At 44.0% G+C, this 26433-nt stretch overlaps 1 protein-coding gene across 1 annotated transcript; it reads left to right on the top strand.

Annotated features, from left to right (window-relative positions):
* On the top strand, window positions 1–25701 carry rab10 (RAB10, member RAS oncogene family). The gene is given in 7 exon segments (NM_001140321.1): window positions 1–614; window positions 8167–8227; window positions 11270–11408; window positions 15418–15507; window positions 22865–22966; window positions 24332–24729; window positions 24865–25701. Coding segments are annotated over 6 exon segments (606 nt in total). The 5' UTR covers window positions 1–487; the 3' UTR covers window positions 24419–24729; window positions 24865–25701.
* The last annotated feature ends 732 nt before the right edge of the window (window positions 25702–26433 follow it).

The raw sequence follows: 26433 nt of genomic DNA, 5'->3' as shown, positions 1-26433 counted from the left end.
GCGACAGTCTGTTTCGGCTAATCATTGACAAAACAAATAATGTGATAAGATCGGTAATTTGACCTCCACATTTTTTTTATAATTGTTCTTGATCGAGAGTCACAAAATGTTTGGAATGACGGGGTATGCCGATCATTTAATGAGCTCGGTGGTAGTTTGAAGAAAGAGTAAGTCGGGGGAGCCATTTTGTCTCGGCCGGGTGAGAGAAAGAAAGTGGAAAAAGGGGAATCACACGGGAGAATATATTTGTTGTTTTTTTATTTTTTAAATTCAGAGAAACGGTTCTGTTTTGGAAATAACATTAGCTACTCGTCGGATACTGTTGCGACACTCTACCCCTCCCTTGCGATATTTAGTTAACTAACAAACTAACTTGGACATCTACATATCAACATTACACGGAGATAATACAGCAGATATACGGGCTGGCTCTAGACCTGAGGTAGATCTCTTCTCGTCTGTCTGGCGAACACATCTTGCTTTCTCAATGGCGAAGAAGACCTACGACCTGCTCTTCAAACTCCTCCTGATCGGAGACTCTGGTGTGGGGAAGACATGCGTGTTGTTCCGATTCTCAGACGATGCCTTCAACACCACCTTTATCTCCACCATAGGTGAGTTACCGGGACATGGGGGTGTCAACACTCCCGGGGAACAGCTGTTTTCAACCACCGGTAGCTAGCTAGGTAAGTTAGCTAACTTTAGCCACGTAAAGTGTGAAGATGCTAGTTAGCTAGGTAAGTTAGCTAACTTTAGCCACGTAAAGTGTGAAGATGCTAGCTAAGTTAGCTAACTTTAGCCACGTAAAGTGTGAAGATGCTAGCTAAGTTAGCTAACTTTAGCCACGTAAAGTGTGAAGATGCTAGCTAGGTAAGTTAGCTAACTTTAGCCACGTAAAGTGTGAAGATGCTAGCTAGGTAAGTTAGCTAACTTTAGCCACGTAAAGTGTGAAGATGCTAGCTAGCTAACGTTACATAGCTTGTTAGCTACCTAGTTGCTAACAAAAAAGGCACAGGCAAGTTTGCTAAACTCAAGTGATTGCCACCAATAACTACCTAGCTAACTTTAGTGTACTAAATGGTTAGTTTAAACGTTACAATTACACAATGCCAGTCAAGCTAGCCCGTTTGTTCGGGTGTATTATCCCTGAAGTAGTTATTGCTAAAGTTTCACTTAACGCCATTTGTTTGTCTACATACTTGGTATAGCCATGCTAACGACTGCCAACTAACTAGTCTCGTTTTAAAGAAATGAGCTGCCTTTGACTATTGTAAACCTCTTTGTTTTTCCTACCAAGTAGCTAACTGGTGTAACTATGCATCTAGAAATGCTGGCATGCCAGGCCGGCATCAGGGTTGTCACTAATTACCACAGCCACAAAGTCAAAATTGCCTATGTTGTAAAAAAAAAATGTCATGCAAACATCATTTATTTTTGGAATTAATTTAAGGTTGGGGTTTGGCATAAGGTTAACCGTGTGGTTAAGATTATGGTGAGGTTTTAAAATCAGATTTTAAGAGGAGAAATTGCAGAGATGGGCGGGGTTTAGCCGAGGTGATTCGATTAATGTGGCCTGTGAGCCCGGGTTGACGTGTTTTGGAACCGGGTTGCCAATCGGACAGTGAGCCAGGTGCCCGTTAGAAGCCCACACCAATGTCAGCTCAAAACAAAAGTGATGTAATTTAAGCACGTGGAGTAATGAGTAGGATTCTGTGTTTTCACATGCAAAAGTGACTGCCTTCCCAATGAAAACTAGTTTGAAAATTCAAACATATACACTACACGGCCAAAAGTATGTGGACACCCCTGTTGCTGATGAGTGTATAAAATTGAGCACGCAGCCATGCAATCTCCATAGAAACGGCAGTAGAATGGCCTTACTGAAGAGCTCAGTGACTTATAACGCGGCACCTGAATAGGATGCCATCTTAACAACAAGTCAGTTCGTAAAATTTCTGCCCTGCTTTAGCTGCCCCCCCCGGTCAATTGTAAGGGCTCTTATTGTGAAGTGGAAACGTCTAGGAGCAACAGCACCGGCTCAGCCGTGAAGTGGTAAACCACACAAGCGCACAGAATGGGACCGCCGAGTGCTGAAGCATATACCGTGTAAAAAATCTTCTGTCCTCGGTTGCAACACTCACTACCGACTTCCAAATTGCCTTTGGAAGAAACGTCAGCACAAGAACTGTTTGTCGGGAGCTTAATTAAATGGGTTTCCATGGCCGAACAGCCGCACACAAGCCTAAGATCACCATGCAATCGGCTGGAGTGGTGTAAAGCTCGCCGCCATTGTACTTAGAGCAGTGGAAACGTGTTCTCTGAAGTGATGAATCACGCTTCACCATTTAGCAGTCCGAAGGACGAATCTGGGTTTGGTGGTGCCAGGAGAACTCTGCCTGCCCGACTGCATAGTGCCAACTGTAAAGTTTGGTGGAGGAGGATTAATGGTCAAGGCTGTTTTTCATGGTTTGGTCTAGGCCCCTTAGTTTCAGTGAAGGGACATCTTCACGCAGACTTGCCTTTTTAAATAAAATAACTAAATAAAATATAGCATACAATGACATTCTAGACGATTCTGTACCTCCAACTTTGTGGCAACTGTTTGGGGAAGGTCTTATCGTTATTCAACATGACAATGTCCCTGTGCACAAAGCAAGGTCAATACAGAAATGGTTTGTCGTGATTGGTGTGGAAGAACCCCATGGAACACATTTGGGATAAATTGGAACGCCGACTGTGAGCCAGGCCTAATCTCCCAACATCAGTGCCCGACCTCACTAATGCTCTTGTGGCTGAATGGAAGCAAGTCCCCCTGCAGCAATGTTACAATATCTCGTGGAAATCCTTCCCAGAAGAGTGGAGGCTGTTGTAGCACCGAAGGGGCGGCCAACTCAGTGTTAATGCCCATGATCTTGGAATTGAGATGTTTGAGCAGGTGTCCACATACTTTTGGTTGTGTGTATGTATATACAGGACCAGTCAAAAGTTTGGACACACCTACTCATTCCAGGGTTTTTCTTTATTTTTACTATTTTCTACATTGTACAGTCGTGGCCAAAATTTGAGAATGACAGAAATATTAATTTCCATAAAGTTTGCTGCTTCAGTGTCTTTAGATATTTTTGTCAGATGTTACTATGGAATACTGAAGTATAATTACAAGCATTTCATAAAGTGTCAAAGGCTTTTATTGACAATTACATGAAGTTGATGGAAAGAGTCAATATTTGCAGTGTTGACCCTTCTATTTCAAGACCTCTGCAATCCGCCCTGGCATGCTGTCAATTAACTTCTGGGCCACATCCTGACTGATGGCAGCCCATTCTTGCATAATCAATGCTTGGAGTTTGTCAGAATGTGTTTTTTTTTTGTCCACCCACCTCTTGAGGATTGACCACAAGTTCTCAATGGGATTAAGATCTGGGGAGTTTCCTGGCCATGGCACCAAAATATTGATGTTTTGATCCCCGAGCCACTTAGTCATCACTTTTGCCTTATGGCAAGGTGCTCCATCATGCTGGAAAAGGCATTGTTCGTCACCAAACTCTTCCTGGATGGTTGGGAGAAGTTGCTCTCGGTGGATGTGTTGGTACCATTCTTTATTCATGGCTGTGTTCTTAGGCAAAATTGTGAGTGAGCCCACTCCCTTGGCTGAGAAGCAACCCCACACATGAATGGTCTCAGGATGCTTTACTGTTGGCATGACACAGGACTGATGGTAGCGCTCACCTTGTCTTCTCTGGACAAGCTTTTTTCCCGGATGCCCCAAACAATCGGAAAGGGGCTTCATCAGAGAAAATGACTTTACCCCAGTCCTCAGCAGTCCAATCCCTGTACCTTTTGCAGAATATCAGTCTGTCCCTGATACTTTTCCTGGAGAGAAGTGGCTTCTTTGCTGCCCTTCTTGACACCAGGCCATCCTCCAAAAGTCTTCACCTCACTGTGCGTGCAGATGCACTCACACCTGCCTGCTGCCATTCCTGAGCAAGCTCTGTACTGGTGGTGCCCCGATCCCGCAGCTGAATCAACTTTAGGAGACGGTCCTGGCGCTTGCCCGACTTTCTTGGGCGCCCTGAAGCCTTCTTCACAACAATTGAACCGCTCTCCTTGAAGTTCTTGATGATCCGATAAATGGTTGATTTAGGTGCAATCTTACTGGCAGCAATATCCTTGCCTGTGAAGCCCTTTTTGTGCAAAGCAATGATGACGGCACGTGTTTCCTTGCAGGTAACCATGGTTGACAGGGGAAGAACAATGATTCCAAGCACCACCCTCCTTTTGAAGCTTCCAGTCTGTTATTCGAACTCAATCAGCATGACAGAGTGATCTCCAGCCTTGTCCTCGTCAACACTCACACCTGTGTTAACGAGAGAATCACTGACATGATGTCAGCTGGTCCTTTTGTTGCGGGGCTTAAATGCAGCGGAAATGTTTTTTTTGGGATTCAGTTCATTTGCATGGCAAAGAGGGACTTTGCAATTAATTGCAATTCATCTGATCACTCTTCATAACATTCTGGAGTATATGCAAATTGCCATCATACAAACTGAGGCAGCAGACTTTGTGAAAATTAATATTTGAGTCATTCTCAAAACCTTTGGCCACGACTGTAGAATAATAGTGAAGACATCAACTATGAAATAACACATATGGAATCATGTAGTAACCAAGAAAGTGTTAACATATATATATATATATATATATATATATAAGGTTGCACATTTTGGGGAATATTAAGAGGTGGAAAATTTCTGTGGGAATATTTGGGAATTAACGGAGATAAACTCAGCAAAAAAAGTAACGTCCCTTTTTCAGGACCCTGTCTTTAAAAGATAATTTGTAAAAATCCAAATAACTTTGCAGATCTTCATTGTAAAGGGTTTAAACACTGTTTTCCTTGTTCAATGAACCATAAACAATTAATGAACATGCACCTGAGGATCCGCTTCGGGAAAGTCGTATTCCTGGTCGTAGTGTTGGTGGGTTGACGTTGCTCTTATATCCAATAGTTCCTCCCGGCTGTACGTAATAAGACTTAAGATGTCCTGGGGTAACAGTGTAAGAAATAATACACAAATACTGCAATAGGAAGCCGATTCTAGATTTAATTTTGGATTGGAGATGCTTAATGTGTGTCTGGAAGGAGAGTTTACAGTCTAACCAGACACCCAGGTATTTGTAGTTGTCCACATATTCTAAGTCAGAACCGTCCAGAGTAGTGATGCTGGAAAGGCGGGCAGGTGCAGGCAGCGATCGGTTGAAGAGCATGCACTTAGTTTTACTTGCATTTAAGAGCAGTTGGAGGCCACGGAAGGAGAGTTGTATGGCATTGAAGCTTGTCTGGAGGTTAGTTAACACAGTGTCCAAAGAAGGGCCAGAAGTATACAGAATGGTGTCGTCTGCGTAGAGGTGGATCAGAGAATCACCAGCAGCGAGAGCGACATCATTGATGTATACAGAGAAAAGAGTCGGCCCGAGAATTGAACCCTGTGGTACCCCCATAGAGACTGCCAGAGGTCCGGACAACAGGCCCTCCGATTTGACACACTGAACTCTATCAGAGAAGTAGTTGGTGAACCAGGCGAGGCAGTCATTTGAGAAACCAAGGCTGTTGAGTCTGCCGATAAGAATGCGATGATTGACAGAGTCGAAAGCCTTGCCCAGGTCGATGAAGACTGAACAAATTCTTATTTACAATGACAGCCTACCCCAGCCAAACTCGGACGACACTGGGCCAATTGTGCACCGCCCTATGGGACGGCCAGATGTGATACAGGCTGGATTCGAACCAGGGACTGTAGTGACGCCTCTTGCACTGGGATGCAGTGCCTTAGACCACTGCACCACTCGGGAGCATGGAAGGCTAAATGCTTTTCATGCTTGCTTCGAGGCAAGCAACACTTAACCATGCATGAGAGCACCAGCGCTTCCGGATGACTGTGTGATCACACTCTCTGTAGCCGATGTGAGCAAAACCTTTTTTAAACGGGTCATTCACAAGGCCGAGGGACCAGACGGATTACTAGGGCATGTACTCAGAGCATGTGCTGACCAACTGTCAAGTGTCTACACAGATATTTTCAACCTCTCCCTGACCGAGTCTGTAATGCCTACATGTTTCAAGCAGACCAACATAGTCCCTGTGCCCAAGAATGTGAAGGTAACCTGCCTAAATGACTACCTCCCTGTAGCACTCAGGTTGATAACCATAAAGTGCTTTGAAAGGCTGGCAATGGCTCTCACAAACACCATCATCCCGGAAACCTTTATACCCTCTCCAATTCGCATACCGCCCCCACAACAGATCTAAATGTGATTTATAGCATATTTTATTTTCATCAGGATATTTTCGACTTGCAGGCTGCAATGTTTTTATTCGTTTGCTTTATTGTAGGCTGTTTTTACAGAGTTGGCAATAGAAGTTTTATATATTTGTTTAATTCTCATTTAGAATATTTTATTAACCACATAACAATGATTTTTGAGATACGAAGACGTTATTATAAATGAAATGAAACTGTTCGACGAAAACATCCATATGAAAACCCTAACTGGCATGCAGATCAGTAGAAATGGTTAGACTGACAGAATCAGTTTGCAGACCCCTGGTTGTAGCTTATCACTGGCAACTTCAGGAGGTAGGAGGCTGGTCGGTAGCTTATCACTGGCAACTTCAGGAGGTAGGAGGCTGGTCGTAGCTTATTACTGGCACTCTTCAGGATGTAGGAGGCTGGTCATAGCTTATCACTGGCAACTTCAGGAGGTAGGAGGCTGGTTGTAGCTTATCACTGGCAACTTCAGGAGGTAGGAGGCTGGTTGTAGCTTATTACTGGCACTCTTCAGGAGGTAGGAGGCTGGTCGTAGCTTATTACTGGCACTCTTCAGGAGGTAGGAGGCTGGTCGTAGCTTATTACTGGCACTCTTCAGGAGGTAGGAGGCTGGTCATAGCTTATCACTGGCAACTTCAGGAGGTAGGAGGCTGGTCGTAGCTTATTACTGGCACTCTTCAGGAGGTAGGAGGCTGGTCGGTAGCTTATCACTGGCAACTTCAGGAGGTAGGAGGCTGGTCATAGCTTATTACTGGCACTCTTCAGGAGGTAGGAGGCTGGTCATAGCTTATCACTGGCACTCTTCAGGAGGTAGGAGGCTGGTCGTAGCTTATTACTGGCACTCTTCAGGAGGTAGGAGGCTGGTCATAGCTTATTACTGGCAACTTCAGGAGGTAGGAGGCAGGTCGTAGCTTATTACTGGCACTCTTCAGGAGGTAGGAGGCTGGTCATAGCTTATTACTGGCACTCTTCAGGAGGTAGGAGGCTGGTCGTAGCTTATTACTGGCACTCTTCAGGAGGTAGGAGGCTGGTCGTAGCTTATTACTGGCACTCTTCAGGAGGTAGGAGGCTGGTCGTAGCTTATTACTGGCAACTTCAGGAGGTAGGAGGCTGGTCGTAGCTTATCACTGGCAACTTCAGGAGGTAGGAGGCTGGTCGTAGCTTATTACTGGCACTCTTCAGGAGGTAGGAGGCTGGTCGTAGCTTATTACTGGCACTCTTCAGGAGGTAGGAGGCTGGTCGTAGCTTATTACTGGCACTCTTCAGGAGGTAGGAGGCTGGTCGTAGCTTATTACTGGCAACTTCAGAAGGTAGGAGGCTGGTCGTAGCTTATTACTGGCACTCTTCAGGAGGTAGGAGGCTGGTCGGTAGCAGGTCTCTGGCTCCCTCCCTTGAGTCATTTGGGTCTGAATTATTTTGTCAAACAATCTCGGTGCATATAATTGATTTGAATTAAAACACATAGGTCTATATATGAAAAATACACTTAAACATTTTGCGCTTGCTCAAAAGACTACTTTCCATCTGCCAATGTTTTGTGTTTTGAGTTGGACAGCCCTACTGTTGAAATTCCTGCTTTTAAAGGATGCCTGTATTAAAGACTACATTTCCTGGTTTCTAAAATTGTAAAACATTTTCACCTGATGTACAAAACTGAAAGTAAAAAAAAAAAAAAAAAAATGAAACTTCTGGGGAAGCATAGAAAAATTGCACATAGAATGGATAATGCTTATCAGACTTGTTTGCGTTGAGTGACAGATCTATTATTTCCATTTTTCTTTCTGAGATGAGTTGGGTCTATAACGTGCGTTGTGTTTCGTTTCTGTGTGTTTTCCAGGAATAGACTTCAAGATCAAAACTGTTGAACTCCAAGGAAAGAAGATCAAACTACAGATATGGTGAGTGGAGGAGGTTTAACAGGGATCGGCGCGGGTCAACGCCATCGCCACCTGCTACACTGAGTAAAAAATTAAGGACATCTGCTCTTTCCATGACACAGACTGACCAGGTGAATCCAGGTGAAAGATATGATCCCTTATTGATGTCACTTGTTAAAATCCACTTCAATCAGTGTCGATGAAGGGGAGGAGACGGGTTAAAGAAGGCTTTTTAAACCTTGAGACATGGATTGTGTATTTGTGTCATTCAGAGGGTGAATGGGCAAGGTGAGATTTAGGTGCCTTTGAATGGGGTATGGTAGTAGGTGCCAGGCGCACAGGATTGTGCGCCTGGAACTGCAACGCTGCTGGGTTTTTCGTGCTCAAGAATGGTCCACCACCCAAAGGACATCCAACCAACTTGACACAACTGTGGGATGCATTGGGGTCAACATGGGTCAGCATCCCTGTTTAAATGCTTTCAACACCTTGATAAGTCCATGCCCTGATGAATTGAGGTTGTTCTGAGGGCAAAATCAAAAATTTTAATATCACATTTACATAAGTATTCAGACCTTTTACTCAGTACTTTAACCTTTGGTAGCGATTACAGCTTCGAGTCTTTTTATATATGACGCTGCAAGCTTGGCACACCTGTATTTGGGGAGTTTCTCCCATTCTTCTCTGCAGATCCTCTCAACCTCTGTCAGGTTGGATGGGGAGCGTCGCTGCACAGCTATTTTCAGGTCTCTCCAGAGATCGGGTTCAAGTCCGGGCTCTGGCTGGGCCACTCAAGGACATTCAGAGACTTCCCGAAGCCGCTCCTGCGTTGTCGTGGCTGTGTGCTTGGGGTCGTTGTCCTGTTGGAAGGTGAAGATTCCCCCCCAGTCTGAGGTCCCGAGTGCTCTGGAGCAGGTTTTCATCAAGGATCTCTCTGTACTTCGCTCCGTTCATCTTTGTCTCGATCCTGACTAGTCTCCCAGTCCCTGCTGCTGAAAAACATCCCCACAGCATGATTCTGCCACCACCATGCTTCACCGTAGGGATGGTGCCAGGTTTCCTCCAGACGTGACGCTTGTCATTCAGTGTTTAACAGGGGGACAGCTGGTCAGGAGAGGTTTATATATAATGTGTTTAACAGGGGGACAGCTGGACAGGGGAGGTTTATATATAATGTGTTTAACAGGGACACAGCTGGTCAGGAGAGGTTTATATATAATGTGTTTAACAGGGACACAGCTGGACAGGAGAGGTTTATATATAATGTGTTTAACAGGGGGACAGCTGGTCAGGGGAGGTTTATATATAATGTGTTTAACAGGGACACAGCTGGCCAGGAGAGGTTTATATATAATGTGTTTAACAGGGACACAGCTGGCCAGGAGAGGTTATATATAATGTGTTTAACAGGGGGACAGCTGGACAGGAGAGGTTTATATATAATGTGTTTAACAAGGACACAGCTGGACAGGAGAGGTTTATATATAATGTGTTTAACAGGGACACAGCTGGCCAGGAGAGGTTTATATATAATGTGTTTAACAGGGACACAGCTGGCCAGGAGAGGTTTATATATAATGTGTTTAACAGGGACACAGCTGGCCAGGAGAGGTTTATATATAATGTGTTTAACAGGGACACAGCTGGCCAGGAGAGGTTTATATATAATGTGTTTAACAGGGGGACAGCTGGACAGGAGCGGTTTATATATAATGTGTTTAACAAGGACACAGCTGGACAGGAGAGGTTTATATATAATGTGTTTAACAGGGGGACAGCTGGACAGGAGAGGTTTATATATAATGTGTTTAACAGGGACACAGCTGGCCAGGAGAGGTTTATATATAATGTGTTTAACAGGGGGACAGCTGGCCAGGAGAGGTTTATATATAATGTGTTTAACAGGGGGACAGCTGGTCAGCAGAGGTTTATATATAATGTGTTTAACAGGGACACAGCTGGACAGGAGAGGTTTATATATAATGTGTTTAACAGGGGGACAGCTGGACAGGAGAGGTTATATATAATGTGTTTAACAGGGACACAGCTGGTCAGGAGAGGTTTATATATAATGTGTTTAACAGGGGGACAGCTGGTCAGGAGAGGTTTATATATAATGTGTTTAACAGGGACACAGCTGGTCAGGAGAGGTTTATATATAATGTGTTTAACAGGGACAGCTGGCCAGGAGAGGTTTATATATAATGTGTTTAACAGGGACAGCTGGCCAGGAGAGGTTTATATATAATGTGTTTAACAGGGACACAGCTGGCCAGGAGAGGTTTATATATAATGTGTTTAACAGGGACAGCTGGCCAGGAGAGGTTTATATATAATGTGTTTAACAGGGGGACAGCTGGACAGGAGAGGTTTATATATAATGTGTTTAACAGGGACACAGCTGGACAGGAGAGGTTTATATATAATGTGTTTAACAGGGACAGCTGGCCAGGAGAGGTTTATATATAATGTGTTTAACAGGGACACAGCTGGCCAGGAGAGGTTTATATATAATGTGTTTAACAGGGACACAGCTGGCCAGGAGAGGTTTATATATAATGTGTTTAACAGGGACACAGCTGGCCAGGAGAGGTTTATATATAATGTGTTTAACAGGGACACAGCTGGACAGGAGAGGTTTATATATAATGTGTTTAACAGGGACACAGCTGGTCAGGAGAGGTTTATATATAATGTGTTTAACAGGGACACAGCTGGACAGGAGAGGTTTATATATAATGTGTTTAACAGGGACACAGCTGGTCAGGAGAGGTTTATATATAATGTGTTTAACAGGGACACAGCTGGTCAGGAGAGGTTCATATATAATGTGTTTAACAGGGACACAGCTGGCCAGGAGAGGTTATATATAATGTGTTTAACAGGGACAGCTGGTCAGGAGAGGTTTATATATAATGTGTTTAACAGGGGGACAGCTGGTCAGGAGAGGTTTATATATAATGTGTTTAACAGGGGGACAGCTGGACAGGAGAGGTTTATATATAATGTGTTTAACAGGGGGACAGCTGGCCAGGAGAGGTTTATATATAATGTGTTTAACAGGGACACAGCTGGCCAGGAGAGGTTTCATACCATCACCACTTCCTACTATCGAGGCGCCATGGGCATCATGCTGGTCTATGACATCACCAACGCCAAGAGCTTCGAGAACATCAGCAAGTGGCTCCGCAACATCGACGAGGTACACACACACACACTTACACACACATTACACACATTACACACATTACACACACACACACACACACACACATTACACACATTACACACACACACACACATTACACACATTACACACACACACACACATTACACACATTACACACACACACACACATTACACACACACATTACACACACACACACACACACACACATTACACACACACACACACACACACACACATTACACACACACACATTACACACACACACACATTACACACACACACACACACACACACACACACACACATTATACACACACACACACACATTATACACACACACACACACATATACACACACACACACACACACACACATTATACACACACACACACACATTATACACACACACACACACACACACATTATACACACACATTATACACACACACATTATACACACACACACACACACATACATTATACACACACATTATACACACACACACATTATACACACACATATAGATCGATAGATATACATTTGAAGTCGGAAGTTTACATACACCTCAGCCAAATACATTTAAATTCAGTTTTTCACAATTCCTGACATTTAATCCTAGTAAAAATCCCCTGTTTTAGGTCAGTTAGGATCACCACTTTATTTTAAGAATGTGAAATGTCAGAATAATAGTAGAGAGAATGATTTATTTCAGCTTTTATTTCTTTCATCACATTCCCAGTGGGTCAGAAGTTTAAATACACTCAATTAGTGTTTGGTAGCATTGCCTTTAAATTGTTTAACTTGGGACAAACGTTTCGGGTAGCCTTCCACAAGCTTCCCACAATAAGTTGGGTGAATTTTGGCCCATTCCTCCTGACAGAGCTGGTGTAACTGAGTCAGGTTTGTAGGCCTCCTTGCTCGCACACACTTTTCCAGTTCTGCCCACAAATCTTCTATAGGATTGAGGTCAGGGCTTTATGATGGCCACTCCAATACCTTGACTTTGTTGTCCTTAAGCCATTTTGCCACAACTTTGGAAGTATGCTTGGGGTCATTGTCCATTTGGAAGACCCATTTGCGACCACGCTTTAACTTCCTGACTGATGTCTTGAGATGTTGCTTCAATATATCCACATAATTTTCCTCCCTCACGATGCCATCTATTTTGTGAAGTGCACCAGTCCCTCCTGCAGCAAAGCACCCCCACAACATGATGCTGCCACCCCCGTGCTTCACGGTTGGGATGGTGTTCTTCAGCTTCCAAGCCTCCCCCTTTTTCCTCCTATCATAACGATGGTCATTATGGCCAAACAGTTCTATTTTTATTTAATCAGACCAGAGGACATTTCTCCAAAAAGTACAATCTTTGTCCCGATGTGCAGTTGCAAACCGTAGTCTGTCTTTGTGGCAGTTTTGGAGCAGTGGCTTCTTCCTTGCTGAGCGGCCTTTCAGGTTATGTTGACATAGGACTCATTTTACTGTGGATGTAGATACTTTTGTACCCGTTTCCTCCAGCATCTTCACAAGGTCCTTTGCTGTTGTTCTGGGATTGATTTGCACTTTTCGCACCAAAGTATGTTCATCTCTAGGAGACAGAACGCCTCTCCTTCTTGAGCGGTATGACGGCTGCGTAGTCCCATGGTGTTTATACTTGCGTACTATTGTTTGTACAGATGAACATGGTACCTTCAGGCGTTTGGAAATTGCTCCCAAGGATGAACCAGTCTTGTGGAGGTCTACAATTATTTTTCTGAGGTCTTGGCTGATTTCTTTTGATTTTCACATGATGTCAAGCAAAGAGGCACTGAGTTTGAAGGTAGGCCTTGAAATACATCCACAGGTACACCTCCAATTGACTCAAATGATGTCAATTAGCCTATCAGAAGCTTCTAAAGCCATGACATCATTTTCTGGAATTTTCCAAGCTGTTTAAAGGCGGAGTCAATTTAGTGTATGTAAACTTCTGACCCACTGGAATTCTGATACAGTGAATTATAAATGAAATAATCTGTCTGTAAACAATTGTTGGAAAAATGACTTGTCATGGACCAAGTAGATGTCCTGACCGACTTACCAAAAGTAAAGTTTGTTAACAAGAAATGTGTGGAATGTTTGAAATACAAGTTTTAGTTTCTCCAACCTAAGTGGACGTAAACCTCTGACTTAAAGTGTGTATATATATATGTGTGTGTGTGTGTGTGTGTGTGTGTGTGTGTGTGTGTGTGTGTGTGTGTGTGTGAACAGGGATGTTGTCTTGAGATGAACAGGGATGTTGTCTTGAGATGAACAGGGATGTTGTCTTGAGATGAACAGGGATGTTGTCTTGATAAGTGTGTGAATTGGACCATTTTCCTGTCCTGCTAAGCATTGAAAATGTAACGAGTACTTTTAGTTGTCAGGGGAAATGTATGGAGTAAAAAGTACAGTATTTTCTTTAGGAATGTAGTAAAGTAAAAGTAAGTTGTCAAAAATAAAAATAGTAAAGTACAGATAGTAAAAATACTTTCAGGTACTACTTAAGTACTTTACACCACTGCTCAATGAAGAGAATTTCCACACTGCCACGATATGGGCAAATAATCTAGGATTTCTTTTTAACCAAATGTTGCAATTGCGTTTTCACTTCCGAATTAAAACCAAACTGTTGGAATCATGGAAATAGAATGACTATTCTATAGTACGAATATATTAGTGGGCACTTTGAATACAGTGTTTGAGATGATAACGGATTAAAATGCCAGCGAGGAGTAATTAGTTCCTACCATGTCACTAAGTGTTTCCTAGGGGACTCTATAAACATTGGCTACATTGCATGTTTTCTCTTAGCTACTTCATGTAGCTAACATGTTCTTGCATTGCATATTCCTCTTTGATTTAGTAGATACTGTTGCACAAACAACATGCTTATTTAGGTCTACACCATCACTGGTATTATCAGGCTGAATTAGCTAGCTACGTTTGCTCTTACTCAGTGCATTTATTAGCATTAGCGGCTAACAATTAGCATCTCACAAGATTTAGGGCGACTTGCTAAGAAAAGACAAACTAGCTGTTTGCTGATGTAAGAAACACAAACTAATAGTGTCATTTATATTAAGAAGCTAAGTGAAAATAGCACTGTTATCAACATGGTTGCATGTCATTAAATAGTACCCACAAAACACCAGTCTCAACGTCGACAGTGAAGAGGTGACTCTGGGATGCTGGCCTTCTTGGCAGAGTTGCAGAGAAAAAGCCATATCTCAGACTGGCCAATAAAAAGAAAAGATTTAAGATGGGCAGGAGAACACAGACACTGAACAGAGGAACTCTGCCTAGAAGGGCAGCATCCCGGAGTTGCCTCTTCACTGTTGACGTTGAGACTGGTGTTTTGCGGGTACTATTTAATGAAGCTGCCAGTTGAGGACTTGTGAGGCGTCTGTTTGTCAAACTAGACCCGCTAATGGACTTGTCCTCTTGCTCAGTTGTGCACCGGGGCCTCCCACTCCTCTTTCTATTCTGGTTAGAGCCAGTTTGCGCTGTTCTGTGAAGGGAGTAGTACACAGCGTTGTACGAGATCTTCAGTTCCTTGGCAACTTCTCGCATGGATTAGCCTTCATTTCTCAGAACAAGAATAGACTGACGAGTTTCAGGTGAAAGTTCTTTTGTTGCTGTCCGTTTTGAGCCTGTAATCAAACCCACAAATGCTGATGCTCCAGATACTCAACTAGTCTAAAGGCGGCCAGTTTTATTGCTTCTTTAATCAGAACAACAGTTTTCAGCTGTGCTAACATAATTGCAAAAGGGTTTTCTAATGATCAATTAGCCTTTTAAATTGATAAACTTGGATTAGCTAACACAACGTGCCATTGGAACACAGGAGTGATGGTTGCTGATAATGGGCCTCTGTAGATATTCCATGTAAAATCTGCTGTTTCCAGCTACAATAGTAATTTACAGTTTTAGTACAGACTGACGCGTTGTGGTCAGTGTGCGATGTGATGTGTTGGGGTAAGTTTGTCTGTAATATGTGTTTCAGCACGCCAACGAGGACGTGGAGCGAATGCTGCTAGGCAACAAGTGTGACATGGAGGACAAGAGGGTGGTACCGAAAGCCAAGGGAGAGCAGGTGAGACAAACGATCGTTTCCACAGCCTCCATGTTGTATTCCCAGTAGACACGGCTGGCCTTCAGCCTGCCAGCCTGCCTGGCCTTCAGCGTCTGATGCATGTCAACCTGCAATGTGCAGCAAACGTAAGCTCCAACGCTTTATATATGTATATGATAAATGGTGCTGTAACTATTATCTAGGATTCATTGCATGAAGAAATATTCATGGAAATATATATACACTGCTCAAAAAAATAAAGGGAACACTTAAACAACACAATGTAACTCCAAGTCAATCACACTTCTGTGAAATCAAACTGTCCACTTACGAAGCAACACTGATTGACAATAAATGTCACATGCTGTTGTGCAAATGGAATAGACAACAGGTGGAAATTATAGGCAATTAGCAAGACACCCCCAATAAAGGAGTGGTTCTGCAGGTGGAGACCACAGACCACTTCTCAGTTCTTATGCTTCCTGGCTGATGTTTTGGTCACTTTTGAATGCTGGCGGTGCTTTCACTCTAGTGGTAGCATGAGACGGAGTCTACAACCCACACAAGTGGCTCAGGTAGTGCAGCTCATCCAGGATGGCACATCAATGCGAGCTGTGGCAAGAAGGTTTGCTGTGTCTGTCAGCGTAGTGTCCAGAGCATGGAGGCGCTACCAGGAGACAGGCCAGTACATCAGGAGACGTGGAGGAGGCCGTAGGAGGGCAACAACCCAGCAGCAGGACCGCTACCTCCGCCTTTGTGCAAGGAGGAGCACGAGAAGCACTGCCAGAGCCCTGCAAAATGACCTCCAGCAGGCTACAAATGTGCATGTGTCTGCTCAAACGGTCAGAAACAGACTCCATGAAGGTGGTATGAGGGCCCGATGTCCACAGGTGGGGGTTGTGCTTACAGCCCAACACCGTGCAGGATGTTTGGCATTTGCCAGAGAACACCAAGATTGGCAAATTCGGCACTGGCGCCCTGTGCTCTTCACAGATGAAAGCAGGTTCACACTGAGTACGTGACAGACGTGACAGAGTCTGGAGACACCGTGGAGAACGTTCTGCTGCCTGCAACATCCTTCAGAATGACCGGTTTGGCGGTGGGCCAGTCATGATGTGGGGTGGCATTTCTTTGGGGGGCCGCACAGCCCTCCATGTGCCCGCCAGAGGTAGCCTGACTGCCAATTGGTACCGAGATGAGATCCTCAGACCCCTTGTGAGACCATATGCTGGTGCGGTTGGCCCTGGGTTCCTCCTAATGCAAGACAATGCTAGACCTCATGTGGCTGGAGTGTGTCAGCAGTTCCTGCAAGAGGAAGGCATCGATGCTATGGACTGGCCCGCCCGTTCCCCAGACCTGAATCCAATTGAGCACATCTGGGACATCATGTCTCGCTCCATCCACCAACGCCACGTTGCACCACAGACTGTCCAGGAGTTGGCGGATGCTTTAGTCCAGGTCTGGGAGGAGATCCCTCAGGAGACCATCCGCCACCTCATCAGGAGCATGCTCAGGCGTTGTAGGGAGGTCATACAGGCACGTGGAGGCCACACACACTACTGAGCCTCATTTTGACTTGTTTTAAGGACATTACATCAAAGTTGGATCAGCCTGTAGTGTGGTTTTCCACTTTAATTTTGAGTGTGACTCCAAATCCAGACCTCCATGGGTTGGTAAATTGAATTTCCATTGATTATTTTTGTGTGATTTTGTTGTTAGCACATTCAACTATGTAAAGAAAAAAGTATTTAATAAGATTATTTCTTTCATTCAGATCTAGGATGTGTTGTTTAAGTGTTCCCTTTATTTTTTTTGAGCAGTATATTTAAACAAAATAACCACAATAGTCATTTGTTTAGATAGTCAATTATATGTTTTGTATAATTCTATCTAAACAAATGTATTTATATAGCCCTTCTTACATCAGCTGATGTCACAAAGTGCTGTACAGAAACCCAGCCTAAAACCCCTAAACAGCAAGCAATGCAGGTGTAGAAGCACGGTGGCTAGGAAAAACTCCCTAGAAAGGCCACAACCTAGGAAGAAACCTAGAGAGGAACCAGGCTATGAGGGGTGGCCAGTCCTCTTCTGGCTGTGCCGGGTGGAGATTATAACAGCACATGGCCAAGATGTTCATAGATGACCTGCAGGGTCAAATAATAATCACAGTAGTTGTCGAGGGTGCAACAGGTCAGCACCTCAGGAGTAAATGTCAGTTGGCTTTTCATAGCCGATCATTCAGAGTATCTCTACCACTCGTGCTGTCTCCAGAGAGTTGAAAACAGCAGGTCTGGGACAAGTTAGCACGTCCGGTGAACAGGTCAGGGTTCCATAGCCGCAGGCAGAACAGTTGAAACTGGAGCAGCAGCACGACCAGGTGGACTGGGGACAGCAAGGAGTCATCAGGCCAGGTAGTCCTGAGGCATGGTCCTAGGGCTCAGGTCCTCCGAGAGAGAGGGAGAGAGAGAATTAGAGAGAGCCGTCTTAAATTCACACAGGACACCGGATAAGACAGGAGAAATACTCCAGATATAACAGACTGACCCTAGCCCCCTGACACAAACTATTGTAGCATAAATACTGGAGGCTGAGACAGGAGGGGTCAGGAGACACTGTGGCCCCATCCGATGATACCCCCGGACAGGGCCAAACAGGCAGGATATAACCCCACCCACTTTGCAAAAACACAGCCCCCACACCACTAGAGGGATATCTTCAACCACCAACTTACTATCCTGAGACAAAGCCGAGTATAGCCCATAAAGATCTCCGCCACGGCACAAACCCAGGGGGGCAACCCAGACAGGAAGACCACGTCAGTGACTCAACCCACTCAAGTGACTCACCCCTGCTAGGGACGGCATGGAAGATCACCAGTAAGCCAGTGACTCAGCCCCTGTAAAAGGGTTAGAGGCAAAGAATCCCAGTGGAGAGAGGGGAACCGGCCAGGCAGAGACAGCAAGGGCGGTTCGTTGCTCCAGAGCCTTTCCGTTCACCTTCACACTCCTGGGCCAGGCTACACTCAATCATAGGACCTACTGAAGAGATGAGTCTTCAGTGAAGACTTAAAGGTTGAGACTGAGTCTGCATCTCTCACATGGGTAGGCAGACCATCCCATAAAAATGGAGCTCTATAGGAGAAAGCCCTGCCTCCAGCTGTTTGCTTAGAAATTCTAGGGACAGTAAGGAGGCCTGCGTCTTGTGAACGTAGCGTACATGTAGGTATGTCCGTCCAAACTGGAAAGATAGGTAGGAGCAAGCCCATGTAATGCTTTGTAGGTTAGCAGTAAAACCTTGAAATCAGCCCTTGCCTAAACGGGAAGCCAGTGTAGGGAGGCTAGCACTGGAGTAATATGATCACATTTTTTGGTTCTAGTCAAGATTCTAGCAGCCGTATTTAGCACTAACTGACGTTTTAGCGCTTTATCCGGGTAGCCGGAAAGTAGAGCATTGCAGTAGTCTAACCTAGAAGTGACAAAAGCATGTATGCATTTTTCTGCATTATTTTTGGACAGAAAGTTTCAGATTTTTGCAATGTTACGTAGATGGGGAAAAAAGCTGTCCTTGAAACAGTCTTGATATGTCCGTCAAAAGAGAGATCAGGGTCCAGAGTAACGCCGAGGTCCTTCACAGTTTTATTTGAGACGACTGTACAACCATCAAGATTAAAAGTCAGGTCCAACAGCAAATCTCTTTGTTTCTTGGGACCTAGAACAAGCATCTCTGTTTTGTCCGAGTTTAAAAGTAGAACATTTGCAGCCATCCACTTCCTTATGTCTGAAACACAGGCTTCTAGCGAGGGCAATTTTGGGGCTTCACCATGTTTCATCGAAATTTACATTTTAGTCATTTAGCAGACGCTCTTATCCAGAGCGACTTACAGTAGTGAATCCATACATTTCATTTCATGCATTTTTTTTTTGTTTCCTGGCCCCCCGTGGGAATCGAACCCACAACCCTGGCGTTGCACACACCATGCTGGCGTTGCAAACACCATGCTCTACCAACTGAGCCACAGGGAAGGTCTACTACCTTCACACTATGTACAGCTGTGTGTCGTCGGCATAGCAGTGAAAGTTAACATTATGTTTCCGAATGACATCACAAAGAGGTAAAATATATAGTGAAAACAATAGTGGTCCTAAAACTGAGCCCTGAGGAACACCAAAATTTACAGTTGATTTGTCAGAGGACAAACCATCCACAGAGACAAACTGATATCTTTCCGACAGATAAGATCTAAACCAGGCCAGAACTTGTCCATGTAGACCAATTTGGGTTTCCAATCTCTCCAAAAGAATGTGGTGATCGATGGTATCAAAAGCGGCACTAAGATCTAGGAGCACGAGGACAGATGCAGAGCCTCGGTCTGACGTCATTAAAAGGTCATTTACCACCTTCACAAGTGCAGTTCTCAGTGCTGTGATGGGGTCTAAAACCAGACTGAAGCGTTTCGTGTACATTGTTTGTCTTCAGGAAGGCAGTGAGTTGCTGCGCAACAGCTTTTTCTAAAAATGTTGTTAGGAATGGAAGATTTGATATAGGCCAGTAGTTTAAATATTTTCTGGGTCAAGCTTTGGCTTTTTCAAGAGAGGCTTTATTACTGCCACTTTTAGTGAGCTTGGTACACATCCGGTGGATAGAGAGCCGTTTATTATGTTCAACATAGGAGGGCCAAGCACAGGAAGCAGCTCTTTCAGTAGTTTAGTTGAAATAGGGTCCAGTATGCAGCTTGAAGGTTTAGAGGCCATGATTATTTTCATCAGTGTGTCAAGAGATATAGTATTAAAAATACTTTAGTGTCTCCCTTGATCCCAGGTCCTGGCCGTGTTGTGCAGACTCAGGACAACGGAGCTTTGGAGAAATACGCAGATTTAAAGAGGAGTCCGTAATTTGCTTTCTAGTGATCATTATCTTTTCGTCAAAGAAGTTTAGGAATTTATCTCTGCTGAAGTTAAAGCCATCCTCTCTTGGGGAATGCTGCTGCTGCTTTTTAGTCAGCTTTGCGACAGTATCAAAAATACATTTTGGATCGTTCTTATTTTCCTCAATTCATTTGAAAAAATAGGATGATCGAGCAGCAGTGAGGGCTCTTCGATTCTGCACGGTACTGTCTTTCCAAGCTAATCGGAGGACTTCCAGTTTGGCGTAGCACTATTTCTGTTCCAATTTTCTGGAAGCTTGCTTCAGGGCTCGGGTATTTTCTGTATACCAGGGAGCTAGTTTCTTATGACTAATGTTTATAGGGTTGCGAAGGCATCTAGGGTGTTACGCAAGGTTAAATTGAGTTCCTCGGTTAGGTGGTTAACTGATTTTGGTACTCTGACGTCCTTGGGTAGGCAGTCTGGAAGGGCATCAAGGAATCTTTGGGTTGTCAGAGAATTTATAGCACGACTTTTAATGCTCCTTGGTTGGGGTCTGAGCAGATTATTTGTTGCGATTGCGAACGTAATAAAATGGGGTGGTCCGATAATCCAGCATAATGAGGAAAAACATTAAGATCCACAACATTTATTCCACGGGACAAAACTAGGTCCAGAGTATGACTGTGGCAGTGAGTAGGTCCAGAGACCTGTTGGACAAAACCCACTGAGTCGATGATGGCTCCAAAAGCCTTTTGGAGTGGGTCTGTGGACTTTTCCATGTGAATATTAAAGTCACCAAAAATTAGAATATTATCTGCTATGACTACAAGATCCGATGGGAACTACTTTCGTTTGACAAAGTAGAAATGAAAAATATTATATTATAACCGTCCAGTTTGGTGAAATGTTTTGCTGAAATCCTAAACAAAAGCACCATTGCATGAACAACTGTAAAGAATGAATTGCATATAGAAATAGCATATTTTACGTCTATTATGTTACAAATGTTTGCTTAGTAGCCAATGCAATGCTGCTGCGGGAGTGGCAATGTGCTGAATGCAGGGATATTCTTGGGAAAAGTGACATTTGGAAATAGAGCTGCACCTATTGAATTATGAGTTTTTTCACGAAGGTAAGTGTCATAGAAAAGGCAGAATATGCTCTTTCAGATTCTATATAGAAATCACAATGGTTTATCTGCATGTGACTTTGAAGGAGGATTCGATAAAGCGATGCTCCTTTCTCTGCATCTGTCAATTATTCAGATGCACCCATCTCTTCGTGTACAATTTGACAACTGACAATATTGTCACTCATCAGATTATTGTCCATTTTTAATCTTGTCTATAGGCTAACTCTTTATGTGTGAAATTGGTTTCGGTGTAGTTTTGATTGGCTGGGTGTGTAGTTTTGATTGGCTGGGTGTGTAGTTTTGATTGGCTGGGTGTGTAGTTTTGATTGGCTGGGTGTGTAGTTTTGATTGGCTGGGTGTGCAGTTTTGATTGGCTGGGTGTGTAGTTTTGATTGGCTGGGTGTGCAGTTTTGATTGGCTGGGTGTGCAGTTTTGATTGGCTGGGTGTGTAGTTTTGATTGGCTGGGTGTGCAGTTTTGATTGGCTGGGTGTGTAGTTTTGATTGGCTGGGTGTGTAGTTTTGATTGGCTGGGTGTGCAGTTTTGATTGGCTGGGTGTGTAGTTTTGATTGGCTGGGTGTGTAGTTTTGATTGGCTGGGTGTGCAGTTTTGATTGGCTGGGTGTGCAGTTTTGATTGGCTGGGTGTGTAGTTTTGATTGGCTGGGTGTGTAGTTTTGATTGGCTGGGTGTGTAGTTTTGATTGGCTGGGTGTGCAGTTTTGATTGGCTGGGTGTGTAGTTTTGATTGGCTGGGTGTGTAGTTTTGATTATTACATTATATCAACCTCATCACCCTGTTGTTCTACATTATATCAACCTCATCACCCTGTTGTTCTACATTATATCAACCTCATCACCCTGTTGTTCTACATTATATCAACCTCATCACCCTGTTGTTCTACATTATATCAACCTCATCACCCTGTTGTTCTACATTATATCAACCTCATCACCCTGTTGTTCTACATTATATCAACCTCATCACCCTGTTGTTCTACATTATATCAACCTCATCACCCTGTTGTTCTACATTATATCAACCTCATCACCCTGCTGTTCTACATTATATCAACCTCATCACCCTGTTGTTCTACATTATATCAACCTCATCACCCTGTTGTTCTACATTATATCAACCTCATCATTCAGTTAGGCCTCGTTTTAAATGCGATTGTGAAGCAAACTTGCACATTTATCGGCCATTCCGTCCATTTGTCATTCATTCAGTGGGCTGGCATCGTTTGCTTCGCTGGATCGGCTAAGAAATATGTTTTGCATTATTCTATTATTCTGAAGGTCTACTGCAACATGCAGCACATGTTTGTTTCCAGTTATAGTAAATAAAACAGTCCTGTCGTCCTCTCTCTCTCTCTCTCTCTCAGATTGCCAGGGAACATGGTATTAGGTTTTTTGAGACGAGTGCCAAGGCCAACGTCAGCATTGAGAAGGCTTTCCTCACGCTAGCAGAAGACATCCTCAGAAAGGTTGGTGGTGTGTGTGTGTGTGTGTGTGTGTGTGTGTGTACACCTTCCAGTCAAAAGTTTGGACACACCTACTCATTCAAGGGTTTTTATTTCTACTATTTTCTACATTGTAGAATAATAGTGAAGACATCAAAACGATGAAATAACACATATGGAATCATGTAGTAACCAAAAAAAGTATTAAAACAAATCAAAATATATTTTAGATTCTTCAAAGTAGCCACCCTTTGCTTTGTTGACAGCTTTGCACACTCTTGGCATTCTCTCAACCAGCTTCATGAGGTAGTCACCTGGAATAGGTGCTCCTTGTTAAAAGTTAATTTGTGGATTTGCAGCCCAAATAAATGCTTCACAAAGTTCAAGTTCAAAGAGACTGCATGAATCAGGCCTTCATGGTCAAATTGCTCCATTGAAACCACTACTAAAGGACACCAATAAGAAGAGACGACTTGCTTGGGCCAAGAAACACGAGCATTGGACATTAGACCGGTGGAAATCTGTCCTTTGGTCTGATGAGTCCAAATTTGTTATTTTTCGTTCCAACCGCCGTGTTTGTGAGACGCAGCATAGGTAAAAGGATGATCTCCGCATGTGTGGTTCCCACCGTGAAGCATGGAGGAGGAGGTGTGATGGTGCTTTGCTGGTGACCCTGTCGGTGATATATTTAGAATTCAAGGCACAGTTAACCAGCATGGCGACCACAGCATTCTGCAGCGATACGCCATCACATCTGGTTTGGGCTTAGTGGGACTGTCATTTGTTTTTCAACAGGACAATGACCCAACACACCTCCAGAATGTGTAAGGGGCTATTTGACCAAGAAGAAGAGTGATGGATCAGATGACCTACCCTTCACAATCACCCAACATCGACTCAATTTGGATGGTTTGGGATGAGTTGGACCACAGAGTGAAGGAAAAGCAGCCAACAAGTGCTCAGCACATGTGGGAACTCCTTCAAGACTGTTGGAAAAGCATTCCTCATGAAGCTGGTTGAGAGAATGCCAAGAGTGTGCGACGTTGTCAAGGCAAAGGGTGGCTACTTTTAACAATCTCAAATATTTTTGGGGGGGATTTGTTTAACACTTTTTGTTTGGTTACTACATGATTCCATATGTGTTATTTCATAGTTTTGATGTCTTCTCTATTATTCAACAATGTAAGAAAATAGTCCAAATGAATCAGTAGGTGTGTCCAAACCTTTGACTGGTAATGTATATGTGATGATGGTGGTGTAAGTAATGTTTTGTATGTATAATGTGTGTGTAACGTGGGTGTGTGTATAATGTGTGTGTAACGTGTGTGTGTGTATAATGTGTGTATAATGTGTGTGTAACGTGTGTGTGTGTGTGTGTGTGTGTTGCAGACGCCCGTCAAAGAGCCCAACAGTGAGAATGTGGACATCAGCGGTGGGAGTGGAGTCACAGGATGGAAGAGCAAGTGCTGCAGTTAGAACGGCCCTCTTGTCCCTCCCTCTCACACACTGACCTCTATATCTCTAATAGCAAACTCTCTAACACTCATCCCCTCTCTGTTGTCATAACACCTGCCTCTCTCTCTCTCTCTCTCTCTCTCTCTCTCTCTCTCTCTCTCTCTCTCTCTCTCTCTCTCTGCTCTCTCTCTCTCTCTCTCTCTCTCTCCTCCCCTGCTCTCTCTCTCTCTCTCTCTCTCTCTCTCTCCTCCCCTGCTCTCTCTCTCTCTCTCTCTCTCTCTCTCTCTCTCTCTCTCTCTCTCTCTCTCTCTCTCTCTCTCTCTCTCTCTCTCTCTCTCTCTCTCTCTCTCTCTCTCTCTCTCTCTCTCTCTCTCTCTCTCTCTCTCTCTCTCTCTCTCTCTCTCTCTCTCTCTCTCTCTCTCTCTCTCTCTCTCTCTCTCTCTCTCTCTCTCTCTCTCTCTCTCTCTCTCTCTTCCCCCCCTTCACTTGTCTGGTCCCCCCCCCACACATTCTCTATGTTCTTAGCTTTCTAAAGATCAGTTTGTTTCTGATAAAAAGATAAATCATGTTTCCTGTTTATTTGCAAAATGAGAGTGAAAGTCAGTCAACTTTTTAATCTTTCCATTGGCTGAGGCCGCCTGGTCCCCTCACCATTGGTGGGGGGGGAATAAAATAAAAAAGATTTAAAAAAAAATGTAGGATTAACATTTTGTACACTAGTGGGTTATATTGTCAAGGTGCCGTATTTGGTCATTTTGACATTTGTAAACAAGGCGATGGGGTTTATTTAGTCTTGTGCCTTATATGGAAGACGGCTGGAACTTCACCCACCCAATTAAATTAAACGTTTGGTATTCTGGCTCCTCCCACGACGAGGCGAAGCAGAAAGGTTTGAATTTTCCCACCAACCAGATCTTGTTAGGATGTCTGCTTAACGATTGTTTTACATTTTCATTTATTGTCCTTTTTTTTGGGGGGGGTAAAAATAAAAAAATGTCTGCATGTTTGGGTTGGGAGCATCTGTGACGTTGTGTTTCTGTGACGTTGTGTTTTCATTTAGCAGACGCTCGTACCCAGAGTGACTTACAGGAGCAATGAGGGTTAAGTGCCTTGCTCAATGGCACATTGACTGATTTTTATTTTTTTTCTTCACCTAGTCAATTCGGAGATTTGAACCAGCGACCATTTCGGTTACTGGCCCAACGCTCTTAACCGCTAGGCTACCTGCTGCCCCTGTATGTAAGAGAACGTTCTCAAGGAAATTCAAACAGTTTTGCAGCTCCATTAAAAATACGCTTGTTTAAGTTATATCCCTTGTCTTCTATTCTTTACCAGCAGAGAGAGTCCTTTACCATGCTCCTTAGTGTGTGGTCAGCAGAGAGAGTCCTTTACCATGCTCCTTAGTGTGTGGTCAGCAGAGAGGGTCCTTTACCATGCTCCTTAGTGTGTGGTCAGCAGAGAGAGTCCTTTACCATGCTCCTTAGTGTGTGGTCAGCAGAGAGAGTCCTTTACCATGCTCCTTAGTGTGTGGTCAGCAGAGAGGGTCCTTTACCATGCTCCTTAGTGTGTGGTCAGCAGAGAGTCCTTTACCATGCTCCTTAGTGTGTGGTCAGCAGAGAGAGTCCTTTACCATGCTCCTTAGTGTGTGGTCAGCAGAGAGAGTCCTTTACCATGCTCCTTAGTGTGTGGTCAGCAGAGAGAGTCCTTTACCATGCTCCTTAGTGTGTGGTCAGCAGAGAGAGTCCTTTACCATGCTCCTTAGTGTGTGGTCAGCAGAGAGTCCTTTACCATGCTCCTTAGTGTGTGGTCAGCAGAGAGAGTCCTTTACCATGCTCCTTAGTGTGTGGTCAGCAGAGAGAGTCCTTTACCATGCTCCTTAGTGTGTGGTCAGCAGAGAGAGTCCTTTACCATGCTCCTTAGTGTGTGGTCAGCAGAGAGAGTCCTTTACCATGCTCCTTAGTGTGTGGTCAGCAGAGAGAGTCCTTTACCATGCTCCTTAGTGTGTGGTCAGCAGAGAGAGTCCTTTACCATGCTCC

Source organism: Salmo salar, chromosome ssa06 (genome assembly GCF_905237065.1).
Source record: "Salmo salar chromosome ssa06, Ssal_v3.1, whole genome shotgun sequence".
NCBI classification, from domain to species: domain Eukaryota; kingdom Metazoa; phylum Chordata; class Actinopteri; order Salmoniformes; family Salmonidae; genus Salmo; species Salmo salar.
This window is presented reverse-complemented; position numbering and strand designations above follow the sequence as displayed.